Source organism: Leptidea sinapis, chromosome 45, assembly GCF_905404315.1.
Source record: "Leptidea sinapis chromosome 45, ilLepSina1.1, whole genome shotgun sequence".
Classification (NCBI taxonomy): Eukaryota; Metazoa; Arthropoda; class Insecta; order Lepidoptera; family Pieridae; genus Leptidea; species Leptidea sinapis.
Window position 1 is genome coordinate 3,078,786 of NC_066309.1, and position 19,624 is coordinate 3,098,409.

Below are 19,624 nucleotides of genomic sequence, written 5' to 3' on the forward strand. Positions count from 1 at the left end.
AAGGTCGAATTCGGCAGCAGGAATCAGGTCAAACAGCTCTTCAGAACACCCGTGAGAAATGCGGTAGAAGACAAAGCCACGTCTCTGTGCAAGTACCAAGTGATCTAGCCATTCACAGAGCACAGGATTCCCGACAATTCGAACAGCTCTGCGATTTTAGGCACAAACTTTAATTATAATGACTTAAGCTGAACAACAGCGGCTGATTTTTACGTTAATTATTAGCAAGCCAAATAATTAATTCTAGATTAAATATTATATTGAAGTAACAACTACTTTTATATGGGTATTTATATTGATAATAATTCATGCCTTAAAAATATTTAAAATTATGGCGTCATGCCGGGGGCCATAAAAAGACAATTGAAATTGATTGAAATTTGAAAGTGGCAGTTGTCACCAACAGCTGATAAGAGTAAGTCAATTCAATTGTCAAAACCAAAAAGTAAACACAAACATGATACAGTTATCATCATGACCTTGTAAATTTGCAAAACTTTTACTTGAAACATTGTTTAATTAAAATTTGCTAATTGCTATATGAAATCCTAACATATTAGCTTTAAACATACGTTAATGAATATCGATACTTTATAAAAATGTATGGAAAAAACTACTTAACGCTTAAGACTTATAGCATCGGAAAGATATTACAAGTAAGTTTTTATATTTATTAAAGATTTATTGAATAAACCATTGACTACAAATATTTGGTATAATATTTTAGACCTCTTTTTGTCGTCCTCATCCAATATTATCTCAGCAATGCAATTTAAGCAATCGGCATGTAACTGTGAAAGAAGAAAATGGCACAAGAGAAATAACACTAAAAGATGAAAAGACTAAGTATGAGTTCAAATGTCTAAATACTATGAACAATTATTGTCTTAACTAAATAAATAATAATAATTATTGTTATATTAAAATCCAGAAACTCCTTATCACTTGAAATGATGAAGAATCTAATTGAAGCAATAAATACGGACAAAAATAATATCTCACTTAGGGCGATTGTACTAACTGCAGTTGGAAATGTTTTTTCTGCTGGTCATAATTTGAAGGAGTTGGTTAGTATTTTTCTTTTTTTCTATACTAAGCTGCTCATAAGAATGTACATTTGGAGGTCGGCAACACTATGGGTAAACATGGCCAAGAGTCAAATATGAACACTCACAAGTTTCCTCTCTGGACCCAGCCAAATTGGCCATGCTTATGTTATCTGCATACCATGATGCAAGAACCTACAGCCATCTCTACCATGAGAGTAGGATAGGCATTTTCTAAGGCTAAATCTCTTTACCCTCTAAAAGGTTATAGGCCTTGAGGACATGGATTTTTTAAATAATATCTCCAGCCATGCCGGGCAATTCCCTCTTACATTTTACTTACACTTTACAATAGTATTTTTAGTGTAGTTGTTGATTAGACAAGTAGACATTCTTTTACATATATACTTTCATGAAGTAAGAAGACTGATAAACCGATTCTTTTTGATAAACTTAAGTGAGAGCAGAAACTCATAATTATAAGATGTACAATACTTGTTAATGTAGTTTAAATGTCTTTATTACAGCAAAGATCATCAGGGATAGAACATCATAAGTTAATATTCAATACTGCAACTGAATTAATGAGATCTATCATAGAAAGTCCGGTGCCTGTAATAGCTAAGGTAGTTGTTTATATGTTAATTATTTTCCAGTTCCTTGAAGTAAGAACTGCGAAGAATGCCATGAATTCAAGTGGTGAAAATGGTAGCTGATGCTGTTGCAAAGGTTATTTTTCTTCTTTATTATTTTAGGTGAATGGTTTTGCAGCAGCAGCTGGTTGCCAATTAGTGGCAACATGTGATGTAATAGTGTGTTCAGACAACAGCAGATTTTCTACTCCTGGGTAATTATTTGTTGTGTAGACTGCCCATTTAGGTTAACTTGGTTTTACAATTCGTATTTTTGATTACTATGGTATTCAATGTGTGTTGGAGTGATCAGTTACCATCTACCACCAAAAATCGACATAATTATGTGCTGAATATATTCCATTATTAAATTATTTAACTAAAAAACTTTAAGTATATATAATTTCAGGGCTAATTTTGGTATATTTTGTTCAACTCCTGGCATTGCACTTGCAAGAAGCATACCAAAGTCGAAAGCTATGTATATGTTGCTTACAGGTCTGTTTTTATAGTAAAAAATATTGTGATTTGTAATCGATTGTTATTTCATATATGTACCGCCTATATTTCAGGGGAACCAATATCAGCTCGAGAAGCCTATGAATATGGTCTTGTAACAAAAGTAGTGTCTGCTGAACAATTAGATACTGAAATTAATAAAATTATAGAAAATATTAAATATAAAAGCCGAAGTGTTGTGGCTCTGGGTAAACAGTTTTATTATAGACAAGTAGACCAAAGTCTGCTTCAGGCCTATAAGTTGGGAGAAGAAATTATGGTCAATAATATAAATACTAATGATGGACAGGAAGGAATTAGAAGCTTTGTTGAGAAGCAAAAGGCATCTTGGACCCATGAATGAGACATGAATTATCTTGTGTACATAAAATAATTTAATAAATAAAAACTTCTTAATTTACAACTATATTATTTTATTACTCAAATAACTCTGCAACCTTACAATAATAACACAATGAAAGCAAAATTAATTAATAACAGTGCATGTAAAGTGATGAAATAATAAACTTTTTATTTACAACCAATCACAAGCATTAAAGACCCAATTAATTGAATAATTTTCATTATCTTAACATTAATATTATAATCCTGTTTGTATAATACATTCATGAAGATTTAAACATTTTCAAGAATTATTTGAAATAGAAATCTTCATGCACATAATGAGCTCTTGAAAGTGAAAAAAATAAAAGCAATTATGTAATAGAATATATATTTTATCTACACCCATGCTTTAAGTCCTCTATTAAAGATTCTGAAACAGTTAGCTTATTGCCAACATTAAAACACCCAATGTTCTAATAACCATTACATCATCCAAACAAGTGTTGTAATGTTGTACTGAATTTCATAACAACACTCCTATTTTTTTTTCAATCCCTTCATGCTCAAAGAGTTTTAACAGACAGCCACATTCTTATTGCTCGATGCGTGGTATCTGTATGAATTCCAAAAAAAGAACATATTCATTTACGCGCGTTCCACACTACCAGAACGTCGCGCGCCGTAAAAAAAAAGTAGGTAATTCGAATGCCCGCCATTTTTTTTCGATATTTTTATTGTTTTGTTTACAAAAAATGAGCGATTCAATTTAAACGCTGCAAAAGAACATAATATTCAAGTGAATTTTAACTATTGCACTATAAAAAATGTAAATTACTACTAAAATAAATAATTCTTTAATTAATGCTTAGTTTATTTGTTAATTATATTATATTATATAATTAGTAATGGATGGTTACTGCTAGGACTGGCTGTTTTAATGTTAGCAGTAAGCTAACAGTTACAGAATCTTTTAGAGGATTTATATTCTGGGTGTAGATAAAGTCTTGCATACAAATGTTGATAATTAGGTATTAAAACACTCATGTGATACTATTATCACACTCGGCTTCGCCTCCTGAGATAAATCCACATTCGTGTTTTAATACCCTTTATTACACAACAGTTGCATAAATAACTATTACAATAATGTGCTTCAAATAAAGATAAACCTTTATCTTTGCAAAATTGTGTAAAAGATTTATAGTTGGCAAAGCTACAGAATTATCAATCATTATATAAAAGCAGGTATTTTCACACATGTGCATCTAAAGACTATTTTTTTTTTTTATTGTCCAATTAAGTTTAAATTATATAAAAGGGATCAAGCAAAGGGATGTATGCTAAAATATTAAGTTGACTTACAAATAAAATATAATGCATGATTAGTTCGCGAATGTTTTTTTTTTGGAATAAGAGAAGATCGTGAAAAGATCTTGATTCTTGAAAAATCCATAAATTCTGATTGGCACTACAATTGCGCTCGTCACCTTGAGACATGATGTTATGTGTCTCATATACCCAGTAATTTTAATAGCTACGGGGCCCTTCAGGCCAAAAAATAATAATGTTTACACATTACTGCTTCAAAGCTGAACCACCTGCCACTGTTGTGGTACCCATAATCTAGCATCCTATGCAAGTGAGCCTACCACTGGCGAAACTACATTTATTACACATTACAAAGGATAGAAATATGACAGTTATTGAAATATCAAACTAATATTTAAACTGCTTGATATACTCTCAATCAAAATATACAATTATTAAAAAAAAGTATAAGTAAATAATATATCTATGTTACATATAGGGTAGCTATATATGTATGTTAAATATTAAGAAATATGGAGAATGGAAAGGATTCCATACTTAAAGCATACAAAAATCAAATTTGATTAGGGTTTATTGGACCTGTGATATACCTATTCATACATACATTTTATAGATCGATAGTTTCTTACTTTCTTGTTAAGTAAAAACAATTAAATACTAACATCCTTTGCATTTTACTCTATATTATATCATTCATAAAATTTTAAGGCTTCTTTATTTTAAAGCAATACTTAACCTCATAGTTTATGAGAATTTTATATTATTAAAAATGCATAAATTCTTTGGATGATGATGAATCAAAGGTAAAATGACTTCAAATTTATAAATAGAAATATTAAATGCTGATTATAACCTACCCAATTAATATTGACATTTTAATACGCAAATGATATGAATTCTTTGTTAAAGTTTAAAAATTTAAAGACAGGAAATTAGCTGTTTTTATAAATATGCTTAAACATGACACAACAAGAAGCTTTAGAAACAGGAGATACATGAAGCAAAAGATATAAACTGGATAGTAAATCTGCTTCTTACTTTACAATAAATATATTGGTTTATAATAATTAATTACAAATTTAGTCTTTGAAGTTTTAGTTAGACAATATTCACATATTGAAAGATGTCCACGTGGGAATGTCTGCTGCTTCTCCCCATGTCCCACAATATTTCACTTTTTTGCCAATTCATTGGAGAGCCAATCAAGACCTTCGTAAAGACCTTGTCCCTGGGTTGCACATGTAGCTTGAATATACCACTAAAAAAAAATATGTATTTAAAGATATGGTAAATCAGTTTGTGTGTTATATAAATTACATCATATTTTATGCACATTCATGAATCATAGTATAAGACTTAATGAGTGGATCTGGATCCACCTTCGTACGACACGCCACAAGTTAGAATGTCATCCTCACCATCTAGATGTGTGGCAGTCCTCCACAGTGCGGTTTTCAAGGAGCTTTCTTCCACAAAGCTGTGGAATGAACTTCCTTGTGTGGTGTTTCCGGGACAATATGTCATGGGTACCTTCAAAAAAAGCGTGTACACCTTCCTTAAAGGCCAGCAACGCTCCTGTGATTCGTCTGGTGTTGCAAAAGATTGTGAGCGGCAATGATCACTTAACAACAGGTAACCCATACGCTTGTTTGTCCTCCGATTCCATAAAAAAAAAAGATTCCACACTTAAAACAGTCAGCTTTAAAGGCGGACACGAACTCTTCTACTAGGAATGCATAGATGATATGGAATGCTCTAACATTATGGCTTGTCAGTTTGTTTGTTTGGTCTTCTAACACACTTAATTTGCCCGTTCATCTTCATACTCAGACCAGTCTAGGCCCTACCAGAAAGTTAGCAGCCTTATCACACTGCTAAAACATCTGGTGGTGATCAGAGGATTAATAATCATTGTTCAGCCACAATCCTGCACTCTGTAAGCACATCGTGTTACTCTTGCCGTTAAGAATCCCTATCTACAATTTTGCTTCTTTTCTCAGTTTCTGTGTATACTGATCAGGTTTTGGGCAAAGGATACAATAGATGCAAAATGGCTAGTGGACAAAGGAAAATAAAAAATGTGTACAGTGTGATCAAGATCACACTTATTATATCTGTCACTTGGCATCAGGTAATCATCAACTGACTAGGTTGTCCTCTTATTTTATAAAAAGGTTTTTATTGAAATAGGTGTTACTTTGCGGAAATCCATAATTATTAAAATGATTTGAGTTAATTCCGCCAATATTTGTCTTTAAACAATTCGACATGTGTTTGCACTGATAGCACACAAGACTGAATTCAGTCTCGTGCCAGATTTTGGTGAGACAACATGTCCTGAGGATGCCTTGTGTAGAGGAGAAACACATGTCAAATTGTTTAAAGACAAATATTGGCGGAATTAACAGTATAGAAAACTCAAATCGTTTTAATTATAAAAAGGTAACAAGGATGATACAAATTTAATTCTTTACAATGGAATTAATGTACTTACACGTCTGTTTCTCATATTATTAAGATTCAATGCATTTGTAAGTTCAGCTGCTGTCATTGCGTTTGGCATGTCCTGTTTATTAGCAAACACCAATATAACTGCATCCCTTAACTCATCTTCCTTTAGCTGTAAGTACAAAACATATTCTAAGCTTACTAATATTAGTATTCTTATATACCTACAAATTTTACACAGTAATAATCTCAAAATGTATTAGAGATTGCGGCACATATAAACATCATAATTTTCATAACATGACAGGTGGTGCAACAGTATATTTATTATTTTAAGTCCAATATTTCAAATGATTGCAATATTCCTGTGTTCCAGAGTAAAAATAAAATGGTCTCAATGTCTGTCTGAACCTATTACACAATTTTGCCAACTGAGGATTATAACTCTTATAAGCACACTCAACTAGATTAACACCACCTTACATAGAAAACGGTCAGTGCAGCTATTTTTCATTAACAACCTGGAGCCTAAATATATATACATATGCATAAATTTATGTGTGAACAACTAATAAAACCCCATTCTAAAGAAAATGTTCAACAATACCTAAGTAATTGAGAATTTGGTCTTGAAATTTCAAGAGTCAAATCTTGGCCTTGATGAAACTGGGCCTACTTAAAAGAGGAAGAGAATATGTCATGCCATTAACATTTTCACTCTCATAAGGTGTAAGTCCAGCCACAAATACAAATATTATCCTCACCATATTAGCAAGTTCATTCTCAGCTTCTGCTATTCTCTTAGTATCACTTGAATCAACTACAAATATAAGTCCTTGTGTATTTTGATAATAGTGTCTCCATAGAGGACGGATTTTATCTTGACCACCGACATCCCAAACAGTGAAACTTATATTTTTATATTCAACTGTTTCCACATTGAACCCAATGGTTGGTATAGTGGTTACAATCTCTCCAAGTTTAAGTTTATATAATATCGTTGTTTTTCCAGCAGCATCAAGTCCAACTGAAAAATAATAATTATAATCATAAAATCTATTTAATAAAACTTCATATTTACTGTAAGCATCATGTAATACAACATATTTGAACAATTTATTAGAAAACTACAAAAATAACATTATGTATGCTTTGAAATAAAAATATAAGGGTTGATTATTAATCAGTAAACTATAGGAAAATGAAAGTAAATTATGAACAGTAACTATATTACCCTTTTAAAGATTTTCATACATTTCAGGTGTCCATAGAATTGATTATACTTCACATGTTAAACAAAATATAGCACAAAAGAAGTGGAGACACACCGAAGTCTTATCTAAAGCATAATATGGAGGAGACATAAAAACTTAGTAGCTAATAGCAGCGTACCAACACTATCCGTCAATTTTACTTACCCATTAAAATGCGCATTTGTTTTTTTCCGAAAAGCCTCGTAAACACGCTGGATATTGTCAAACCCATTGTGGTTGTATTACGTGGATTGTACTGTTAATATAATGTTATATCCCAATACTTTTATTGCAAAAATCTCACTACTCGCCGATATAAACACACGTCAACAATCATGAATCAACCGATTACAGGAACCGAACCTTGCACAACGATTGCAGTTTTCAATGGCGATTGCCGATTGGCGTCAAAAGTTTTGACGCAAAACCGTCAACGTCAACATCTAAGTGTTGCTATGTATTAAACTTGCTACATGTGCTATACATGGTAGCTACATAGGTACCTACTGGTACCAAGGTATTTCAAGAAAATTATTTAACACTAATATATACATAATTCTTAGCTAAGTGAAGCCTAGCCTAGTCTTAAATATTACCTACTATTTAAGAAACCAGGATAAAAATATTGCTGGAGCATATAATTAGCTAAATGATCGACATATCGGTATTCCACAAAGCAGGCGAAAAATGTAAAATTTTGAAATATCGGTTATCCACTAAGCAGGCCTCTTGCAGTTATTTTGCAGGAACACTACGGTGCTGGAATAGCTATTCCGCTAATATAACTGCGCGCTTACTGCAAAATAACCGTATTCTGTGAAATTATTTTGACATTTGAATAGTAATGACAGCAGTTTTCTTGCAGTTATTTTGTAGGCTTAATAAAGTAGATCGTAAGCAACTTTTGCACTGCAATGTTGGGTTTCAAGAAAATCATATAAATGTTTGAATTATTGATATGTCTATAGATAATCCACTAATTTTAATAATTATGTTACATATAATGAAGTAAAATCAGTATTATGGATTTTTAACAGTAAACAATAAAATATAAAACTAATATTTAATATATTAAAATATTTTCAACACAAGCGTTATCACAATTAAATTACCACATAACTTCAAATATGTACATATTCTAATAAGTTAAAGATGTTTAAATTACGTATCACTTAAAAGCAAAGAAAGTTTATACATCCCAACATATATACAACATAAGGATTTCACAGGTACCAAACAAGCCTAAAACAAACGATACTGTGGGTAATGAATGGAAAACAGTGTACAAACGTAAAAATAAACCAAAGTATAGGTATTTGAGGGAAAGAGGAAAGGCGGAGGCTCCAACTTCATTGTCGTTTAAGGCGGCAGATAAGAAGGTACCTATTTTTATAACTAATATACATAACGAGACAGCGGAAACTGATATTTTAGATTATATTAAAATAAAAACTCAAGAGAGGGTGTCTTTAGAAAAAATTATCACTAAGAAAGTGTTACATCATAAGGCTTATAAATTCTTCGTGCCTGAAAACAAAGTTACTCTTTTCTTAGATGAGAAAATATGGCCTGAAGGAATAATTTTTAGACGGTTTGTACACTACAAAAATCGGCGACCTGACTCAGTGTCGGCGGCATCCGGCTCTTCGTCATCTAACAATGGATAGTACGACTTATAAGTTCGCTAGCTATAATTGTAAGAACGTAATGAGTGCGGTGAACGATATTCGACGTTTATGTGACGATTGTGTCGTGATAGCACTACAGGAAACCTGGTTGGCTCAGGACGAGTTACGGTTTCTAAACAGCATATACAGCAGGTTTAGCAGCACGGGGACATCAGCTGTAGACACGTCCGCTGGGTTATTGCGGGGGAGGAACTCCATATTTCCTTGAACGGCATTGCTCTGGAATAGGAATGTGTTTCCTTGTGTTACAGTGATAGATTGTGATAATCCGCGAGTGAGTGCTATTCGCATCGAAACAGCCGCGTCTCCGTTTATTGTGGCCTGTGTGTATATGCCGGTAAACAAACCGGACAACCTGACGATGTTTACCGATTGCATGGCGACTGTAAGTGCTATTTCAAATGACTATGAAAACGAACCTATTTTTGTTACAGGGGATTTTAATGCTCATCCCGGTGAATTATTTTTAATTAATTAAATATTTTATGTGACGACTTCAAATGGGTACCCATTGAAGTGTATAAGATGGGCTTGGCGTCGAATACATTTACCTATATAGATCAAATATGTGGGTCGAAGCGATGGCTTGATCATTGTGTTGTATCACAATCAGCTGCTGTCTCTGTGTGCAATGTGTATGTCAAATATGACGTAGTGTGGTCTGACCATTTTCCCCTTATTTGGGAGTGTGAGTTGAAATGCTTGACTCCTATAACACTAACTTTTAATTAAAGTATAAATAAAGTCAGGTGGCGAGATAAATCAGCTGACCAAATCTCACTTTACAGTAGTGAATGTCATAAACGTCTGCGGCATATCGATTTCAACAGCGATTTTGAAAAATGTGCGGATCGGTATTGCAACAGTCCTGCTCACAGCTTACTTATTGACAAACTGTATTCGGACATTGTGCTCGCGTTATCACAGGCGGCAATGGCGGGGCGGGGAAGTAGGCGTGAGCAGTGTATACGTAAACGAAAAACAATAATAGGTTGGAATAAACACGTTAGTGACAGTCACAGTGAGGCGAAGGCGTGTTTTCAGGAATGGTTGTGGTCGGGGAGTCCTTCTAAAGGAAGTATATATCAAAAGATGTGCAATAGTAGGAGAATTTTTAAATCAAGATTAAGATGGTGTCAAAAACATCAAGATCAATTAAAAATGGACGTACTCGCTTCTAAGCACTGCGCGAAGGATTTCAGAGGTTTTTGGAAGAACACAAATCAATTGATAGGTCAGCCTGGTCTTCCTGTGACTGTGGATGGTACAAGTGATCCCAAATTAATTGCTGATAAGTTTAAAGATAATTTTGTTGTGACATCACCACTAGGACCGTCACAGTCCCAGACATCAGGTCGGGTGAGTGGGGAGTGTATAAATACAAGAATAATGGCTAAGGATGTATTAAAAGCAATTAATTCGATCACCAAGGGTAAATCCCTTGGCCATGATGGGCTGAGTGTGGAGCATGTTCAGCACGCTGGACCTCATATGTATAGGGTGCTGGCCATGCTGTACAACTTATGTATTTCCCACTCATACCTACCAACGGACATGATGAAGACTATTGTAGTACCTGTAGTGAAAAATAAAAATGGAAATTTATCAGATATAAATAATTATAGGCCTTTATCTTTAGCTACTATTATAGCTAAAGTGTTTCACAGCATTCTAAATGCACAATTAAATAGATTCTTGCAGTTGAATGATAACCAGTTTGGTTTTCGGCAAGGACTTTCCACGGAAACTGCGATATTGTGCTTGAAGAGTGCTGTCAAATACTATACAGGTAGAAAAACATCGGTTTACGCTTGCTTCCTTGACCTTTCCAAGGCCTTCGATTTGGTATGACATCCTATGGGAAAAGATGAGAGCATCCGATATTCCTAATGAGCTTATTAACATCTTTAAGTACTGGTATGGGAACCAGTTGAATAATGTGAAATGGTTGAGTGGTTGAGCTCGCCCTCTATTTTTAATCTATATGTAAATGGTATGATCGAAGCGCTCAGCAAACAGCATGTCGGTTGTTACATAGACGACGTATGTTTCAATAACATAAGCTACGCGGACGACATGGTTCTGCTGAGCGCTTCAGTCTGTGGACTCAGAAAGTTGATAAGCACTTGTGAGGGCTATGCAGCTGAACACGGGCTGGTGTATAATGTTAAAAAGAGCAAGTGCATGGTCTTTCAGGGAGGGCCTAGAAAAGTAACAGAGATGCCGCCTATAAGGCTAAATGGAACACCGTTAGAAATGGTTGATCTATTTAAATATCTTGGCCATTTGGTAACACCTTCCCTGAGGGATGACGCAGATGTTGAGCGGGAACGGAGGGCGATGTCGGTAAGAGCTAATATGGTGATCCGTAGGTTTTCAAGGTGCTCTTCAGATGTTAAGATTACTCTTTTTAGGGCCTACTGCACCTCATTCTATACCTGCAGCCTGTGGACTGGCTATACGCAAAGATCGTACAGCGCCCTTCGGGTCCAGTACAACAATGCATTTAGGATGCTGTTGAGGCTCCCTCGCTATTGCAGCGAATCAGCGATGTTTGCCGAAGCCCGTGTTGACTGTTTCTATACAATAATGCGAAAGAGAGGCACGTCACTGGTGCGCCGAGTCCAGGGAAGCAACAACAGCATGCTGGCTGCACTGGCGGATCGGCTCGACTGTGTTTATATAAATCGCTGTTGTAAACTGCACATTGCACACAGGGACTGAGGAATATGGGGCTTTGTTATTATTATTTTTTTAATTCGATGATGTACTTATTTTATGTTATTTATGTATTAATTATAATTATATCTGACTTTATTATGATGACATTTAAGTGGGCCATAGTAGCCAAATAAAGAATAAAGAATTAAATTAAATTAAAAATATGTTAGTGTTTAAAAATTCTAGACCAAGTAGATGGCGCTTATCACAAAAATATGTGTTTAGAAGAGATTTTAGATTCCGTCTCACGAAAGAAGTCTCTAACTACGGAACGGAACTAATTAAGTTTTATTATATAATGTGTATCAATTTATAAAAACAATAAAAATAAATATTTAAATGATCTATCTATCTATCTCAGCCTATTGAAACTCTCTATGAAAAAAGCGATAGTATGTTTGTTGTGATTAATAGATTGACAGTTGACGACTATATTCTTGTAAAATACGGAGATGACCGTTTTTACGCCAATTAGTTAAAGTCGCCTGTAATTACTGTTTCAAACTTATGTCAAATCTCATTGCACGTTTCATACTAAACTATAGTGCTACCAACTTCATTGTAAAATATAGCGATGACGCTACGATCGAAAAATGTTGCCATCTCTATTTTTCTGTCTTTTTTTACATGATGAGTATGATAATTTTTTAAATGATAACTTTATTATACCTAAAAATGAAATAAAAATAGTGATTTATGGTACCTAACATAAATTGTGAATCGAGACATTTGGATTATGTTCTTTTTACAAAATAAAATAAATAATTATGATCTGAGGAAGTCGAAGAATGTGCACATTGTGCTACGATAGCATATGTGTGGTCCAGTGGATGTATTCCACTAATTTCCGAAATCTGAGTCACTGTCACTATCACTTTCAGTGTCAAAGTCACTATCTAAATTGACTATAGGGCTGATTTAAATATTCGTCTGTTTGTCTATATTTTTCTTCAACCTCACTTCAAACCCACATTCTCCATCTGCATGAACAATAATAAAACATTGCCCCTTGGACACAGGTTCCAGAACTACATCTGTTTCTCGACTTTGCCAACACTTAATAATGGTGTGTGAAGAAGATATGTATGTTTCATCTAAATATATAACTGACCGAGGATTCATGATGAGTTTTTTTTCAATTCTTGTAAATTCTTAGCTCTCCACGTCGAAATATCACGTCGCTAGGTTAAAGCTTTACGGTTGCTTTGTGTTATTCGGTAGCGAAAGCCAATTTTTTGAGAGCAGCCAAGTCCTTTTGAAATCATAAAATTCATGCACATTTCGCCTAATTACTCCTTGATCAAACCTGTTAACTACTATTTTGCCACATTTCCTTCGTCTCGTTTATCTTGGTGTGAATATCTTGAAACCAGTTTCTGCCGTTTTTCCTCTTTGTACGATCTTATAAACTGTTGATAGACCAATACCTAAAACAATAAAGTTAAACTATATTTTTTAAGCTATAATTTATAAAATTAAACATATAAAACTTGAGTAAGGTGACTACATCACTGTATAGGTTATAACTATAAACAAATATCACAAACATTAAGGTCACGGGTAACATCAATATTTACCATTCAAATCAAAATAAAATTGAGACACTGTCGTTAGTTGGTACTCAATAGATTATTTTAGTTTAGTTTATTTTATTATTTTCTGATATTAGTTCTAAATGAGCGATTTCAAGAATAATTCATTGAATAATAATCTGGTAACACTAATCTTTAGCGCCGTCATCAACATTAAAGTGATGTTTTCAAAATGGCGTTAGTAGTTTCATTTTTGGCCATTCTACAGATAAGTTGGTGGCACTCTATATTAAATGTATACAGTGCCGCCTCTTATTACATAGTATTTACTATTAAAATACTCTTGATCTATCTATAGTGTCAATATTCTAAGCTTACAAATAAACTTGGTATAAAGTTATACCTGAGTATAATCCAAGAATATGCAAAATGTTTACAAATGTCAAATAGACGTTTTGCTTATGATTTGTATATTCGAACGTATGACGTTTCCGCGTATATTTGATAAAATGGCTGACAATCGGTAAACTTCAGAATTATCATTGTATTGACAGTGTTGTCGCTATATAGACGACATTTTGCATATTCTTGGTTTATTGTCAGGTATAACGTATTAGTAATAAGTTATATCCAAGTTTATTTGTAAGGCCGTAGTCTTTATAGATTTTAGGGCGAATCAAAATATGTGGAGGCCAAAGAGGCCTAAAAATTTTGTTATAATCTCAAAGCAAGCAATATTTCTTCGCATGACACTAGGTATTTTTTCCCTTATACACTGTATACACTGTATCGCCTTATTATAATTTTATCCTAATTTTATTATTGGGGAGATGCATTACCAAAGTCGACCAAGGCCGATTACGGCCAAGGAATTGATAGCTATCATCTGTCAAGTGGTAGTATTGTATTCTTTGATGTGACATTACTATAATCTTCGTCGTACTTACTGATTTGATTAAAATGTTTTGAAGTTTGAGGCAGTCAATGTCATGGGTCGTCATAGAAACGTTTTGAAAAACTTTTGGTTTTTGCAGATTAGTTATGGAGATATACGAAGGTAAGCTTTTTATATAAAATAATTTACGCCTTTAGTTTTGATACATAGCTACATTGTGTACACAAATCATAACAAAAAATATAGCAAACTTTTTAAGCTTGTGGAGCTTGTTAAAAATATTCGTATTATAATATCCTTGATTTAATAAAAAAACATAATGGTGCTCATTAGTTGTCATAAAAAATATAATACTAATGAATTATGTTTTTTATATAAATGTTAATTTTTAAGTAAATCTTTAGGTAAATACGTACTTGTTATTTTAAAAACCGCGCTAAGTACCTACTGGCTACTATCAAAACAAAAACAAATTTTACTTTACCCAGTAAGTTAACACAATATAATTCTTTATGATGTTATCTTAATTTAATATTACTCTTTATTTTACATCTTACGTCTATCGGGGGTTGAGATTTGAGAATATTAATTTAACGTGTTTATAGCGTGGTAAGTACCGAAAATATTTTTGCCTTATCAATATTTTCTGTAATATTTTAGTACCAAAATTAGGAGTATAATCTTTTAGTCTATTACGGCGTTTAAAAGCAATTGTTAGGTTTCCAAAACAATTAATATAATTTTCCTATTCGGCACGTATTTATTCGTTTATAACTGAAAATTCTAGTCTTTATTAATTTGTTATAAAAGTAAAATTACCACTGCGACTCAGGTCTGCGATGTAAAATCTCTATATTGAAGGATTTTCTTCGACAACGAGCGTCCCAAGCGACTGTTATGGTATAGTTTCGAGTTTCCTAACACGGTATGGTATAACTTGATGCATAAATCGATGTAGGTATACGGAATAACTTAAGCCCGTCGGTACTAACTACATAATCGGCTATCGCCGTTTCTGTCTGCAATTGGCAATGTTACGTCATCTACAGTGTACCACACCTTTGCAAGTTGTAAGATGTCTTAGTATAATATTATTCTAATTCTTGTTATTGTTTATTGATGACAGACGGTCATAGATTCGATTCTCGGGTTAAAAACATTTTCGTACGGGTGTGGGGCGAGCGAAACTAATGTGCAGTCGAGCAGATTGATATCGTATTCTACTTGGCTTCGAATCCGAAAAAAAATTCTAACTGGTTAGTACATTGAGAACGGTTCCCACAGTGTTACATTACTTAAAGGCCCGCAGCGATCCTGTAATCCCTCTGGTGTTGTAAGAGAATGTGGGCGGCGGTGATCACTTAACGCCAGGTTCGCTCGTTTGTCCTCCTTTACCATAATAGTGTTCACACTTCAAATGAAATATGTAACCTATTTTAACCGTCTACATCTATTATATTTAAAACTGCTTCGGAGCCTTGCTTGCATTGCGCGACCAAGATTTGAATACTATTCTAAGACCCAATAACAAAATGGTACCTATTTATCATAATATAATAAGTAGATACTTAATATTGGATTCAAGAGTACATAAAAGTGACTAATAGTCGTCTTTGACAACTATTCTCGACCATGAAAAAACTATTGTCTCCTGGGTACGTTCCTCCCCCTCACATACCGCTAATAAGACCCTATTTTTATCTTCCGCGCATTTAATGACACCGCCCAAATTTCGTACGTCCGCCACAACACTTCTACTACTTTCTGTGCCATCCCTGAATCCCATTATTTGGTGTCGGGACTCCTCAATTACCAGCGCCAAGTCGAACGATCTTGGTTTGTTGCCAGAACCGGCAATCCGGGCTTTCTTGAGGCCTCGTTGTATGTTTGACCACCAGGTCGATTGCGGGCGCCCTCTACTTCTATTCTGTGCCGGTAGGTTTAGAGCAATTTGCATTTTTCCGCCACAACACTATTCTGTATAAAATTAAATCCTACCTGTGAAATTAATTACACTCATTTCATGTGACCCGTTTATTGACAATCATAAAACTATTACGTATATGCAGTAACAATATTGGTCGAATGTGGCCTTGTATTTATTTAATTGGCAGCTCACCTTCTGTGCCTCGATAATTAATATAATCAATGTCGAGGTCCCTTTAGAACCTCCTACTACCCACAGATGCGGATAAAAATACTTGTACCATTTAGTAATAGCACGCACTGGAATTTGGAAACTGGCGAATTAGTGCCGGTGTTTGTTTGATCCGATTTATATAAATTTTGGTGTGCATCTCGGAAAGGTCTGGGAATCGGCCAACATCTATTTTTAATACCCCTATATGATAAGGGTGACCCACCCCAAATAATATTTTATTTTATTATGTTTCAGCATACAAAAATACATACAACTTCAAATTTTTACCCGTCTACGATCAAAATCCGCAATAGGGTTGCAAGATGGTAATGGAATACAATAATTGTAGTGCGATTTATTTGGTAGGACTGAGAATCGGTCGTCATCTATTTTTTATACCCTAAAAATTTTTTTTTTTTTCTTACTTTAAATTGTAATACAACGTTTGCTGGGTCAGCTAGTATTATACAGTATTATTATCGCTGGATATGCGCACTAGAATTTGAAACTGGTTAATAGGTAACATTTGCCATTCTTTGAGCAAAATTTAAAGAAATAAACATTTTGACTGTTGCTTCTCAATACATTTTTGATAATGTTCTGTATGTTCATAAGCACATTGAGGAATTTTCTAGAAACTGTGACATTCATAATGTTAACACGAGGAACAAACATAAACTTGTTATGCCTACTACTCGGTTGGGTCGAGTTAGTAAGTCTTTTGTTGGGCGATGTATATGCTTCTACAATATAATCCCAGAAAATGTACAAAAAAAATGTGTTACGAAATTAAAAGAGTTGTTGAAAAACGTTTGTGTGGGAAAGGTTATTATAGCATAAACGATTTTCTTAATGACACCACGGACTGGGAATAAAGCGAACACCCTCAGGCTCTTTAATTATAAATGTTTAATGTACGATATTGCATTGTAATCCATATTTTATATTCAAAAAAAAGCCCGCTGAGTTTTTTGCGCCCATTCTTCTCAGGTCTGAGGCAGTCTCTTTTGAATGGGTGGTAGTTTTTGTCGTTCAACAAGTGATTTTAAATTCTATTTTGAATTAAAATATTTTAATTTGAATTTAGCTTCAAGAATTCTGAAACAATATACCGTCACGCTAACGCCGGCGACCCAATTGTAAGTGCGTTTGGGACAAGTCCGACTAAAATCGTGAGTAAAAACTCAAATGTTAGGATTTACTTCTCGGCAATTTCATCCACCAAAAATTTACCAGTCGTAACGCAATTTTGGAAACTGACTTGAGAAAGAAATATTCTGTGCCGGTCTCTTTGATCTTTTCGCTTATTCTTGTCGGGCCTGTGATACTGGGTCTTTGTGATACTGGGCCTCTGTTTGCGGCCTATATGATTAAGCCTCTAGCAATTACAAAAATAAAAATATTAAAAGAAGAAAAACAGAGAGATGCAGATAACTATCATAATGAACTTATTCGAGAAAAATTTTGATCTTGATATAAAAAAAAAAACAAGTAGAAATGCTAAGAATAGAGACGAGAACGTTTGAGCAGAAAAAATGCCCAATAATGTTTCCTCTTAGGAGCTTGTTGAATTATTGCTGCGTTGCCACCCTAATGACATGCGCACACCAAAAACCTCGATAATTCTTTGTAACGAAATATGTTTTAGGGTTATGATGACACGATTGAAATATACAAAAATAACCCAAATTAACCACAATAACCAAAAATGGTTAAAAAAAGTTTTTTTGTTATAAACCCATCATTTCTAAAAAACATGGGATGGATTTTTTTTTATTGATATTTCTGATGACGTTGAATTTTGGGACAGCCTGTATAGTATCCTAGTATATATAAATAATAATAGTGTATACATTTGCAATTAGAAAAAAAAATGGGGTATCAAAATAGATCACGACCTATCTCAAATTTCATAAAAAATAATCAAGCCGTTTCGGCAGACTTTTGGCAAAAAAAACTGTGACACGAGAATTTCTGTATAATATACACTAGCTGACACAGCAAACGTCGTGTTGCCATATAAAGTAATTAAAAAAAATCAATAAATTAAATTTTTGTGGTATAAAAAATAGATGCATCCGATTCTCAGACCTACCAAATATATCGTACTACAATTATTGTATTCGATTGCCGGCTTGCAACCCTATAGCGGTTTTTTGGATGGAACAAAATAATATAAAAATCACGATACAAAAATAGTCGTAGATCGTAGAAGGGCGAATATTTAATTTCATGTATTTTTCAATGTTGAATCATAATAATATAAAAATAAATTTAGGGTTGGGTCACCCTTATCATTGGGGGTATGAAAAATAGATGTTTGCCGATTCTCAGACCTACCCGTTTCGGAGGAGTTTGGTAACAAACACCGGGACACGAGAATTTAATATATAGATTATATTATATGCTAATACTGCGGTCACCAGCTTGCATGCCATGCCTGGCGACTAAGGTCTGTATTGATCTGTTTTCAAGTTAAACCAAATTTTGTAATAGTTTATTACTAACGGTTGCAGGTAAACCGGCCGGCAACGCTCCTATAATTCTTCTGGTTTACGCTTTGTCTCATGGCCGTTCCCAATATACTATCTAGATAAATTACTACCTTCTACTGTCAGTATTTAGCTGTCAATAATCTGATGCTGTCCCAATATACCGGATAAGTCATACTTATCGCCTTATATTGGGACGCGTGAATTGCAATATCCATACAAACTTCTATCGCTGGTAAGCTATACGTCCTCCCATTGATAAACAGCGTGTATAAAGTGAGTTACCGTGGATAAGTTTATAGGGACTGAAAAATCAACGATATTTACGATTGTTATCTCAAGTAGGCCTCAACCGGAGATAGACTGAATATTGGGAACGGCCGTAAGAGGGCAATCCAATAAAAAGGCAGTTCCAAAAAATATATTATTAAATTGCGAATATTGGGAACGGCCGTAAGAGGGCAATCCAATAAAAAGGCAGTTCCAAAAAATATATTATTAAATTGCGAATATTGGGAACGGCCGTAAGAGGGCAATCCAATAAAAAGGCAGTTCCAAAAAATATATTATTAAATTGCAAGCTGAAACATGCAAGTACTTACTTG

At 34.0% G+C, this 19,624-nt stretch overlaps 2 protein-coding genes across 2 annotated transcripts; one reads left to right on the forward strand and one right to left on the reverse strand.

Annotated features, from left to right (window-relative positions):
* The first annotated feature begins 434 nt into the window (after positions 1-434).
* On the forward strand, positions 435-2,600 carry LOC126977515 (enoyl-CoA hydratase domain-containing protein 3, mitochondrial). The gene is made up of 7 exons (XM_050826365.1): positions 435-656; positions 728-846; positions 932-1,067; positions 1,574-1,672; positions 1,802-1,893; positions 2,088-2,176; positions 2,251-2,600. The coding sequence occupies exons 1-7, from the start codon at positions 600-602 to the stop codon at positions 2,538-2,540; spliced, it is 882 nt and encodes a 293-aa protein (XP_050682322.1). The 5' UTR covers positions 435-599; the 3' UTR covers positions 2,541-2,600.
* Positions 2,601-3,853: 1,253 nt separating this feature from the next.
* Positions 3,854-7,959, reverse strand: LOC126977536 (ADP-ribosylation factor 2). Its single transcript, XM_050826393.1, has 4 exons — positions 7,717-7,959; positions 7,063-7,325; positions 6,345-6,470; positions 3,854-5,108 (listed from the first exon to the last, which is right to left on the reverse strand). The coding sequence occupies exons 1-4, from the start codon at positions 7,781-7,783 to the stop codon at positions 5,022-5,024; spliced, it is 543 nt and encodes a 180-aa protein (XP_050682350.1). The 5' UTR covers positions 7,784-7,959; the 3' UTR covers positions 3,854-5,021.
* Positions 7,960-19,624: the final 11,665 nt, after the last annotated feature.

Excerpts from the sequence above, each read along its gene's own strand:
- LOC126977515 (XM_050826365.1), top strand. The coding sequence starts at position 600 with ATGTATGGAAAAAACTACTTAACGCTTAAGACTTATAGCATCGGAAAG. Across the intron at positions 847-931 it reads CTAAAAGATGAAAAGACTAA|AAACTCCTTATCACTTGAAA; the intron begins GTATGAGTTCAA and ends ATTAAAATCCAG. Across the intron at positions 1,894-2,087 it reads AGCAGATTTTCTACTCCTGG|GGCTAATTTTGGTATATTTT; the intron begins GTAATTATTTGT and ends ATATAATTTCAG.
- LOC126977536 (XM_050826393.1), bottom strand. The coding sequence starts at position 7,783 with ATGGGTTTGACAATATCCAGCGTGTTTACGAGGCTTTTCGGAAAAAAA. Across the intron at positions 6,471-7,062 it reads AGAATGAACTTGCTAATATG|CTAAAGGAAGATGAGTTAAG; the intron begins GTGAGGATAATA and ends TTGTACTTACAG. Across the intron at positions 5,109-6,344 it reads ATAATATGAGAAACAGACGT|TGGTATATTCAAGCTACATG; the intron begins GTAAGTACATTA and ends ATTTTTTTTTAG.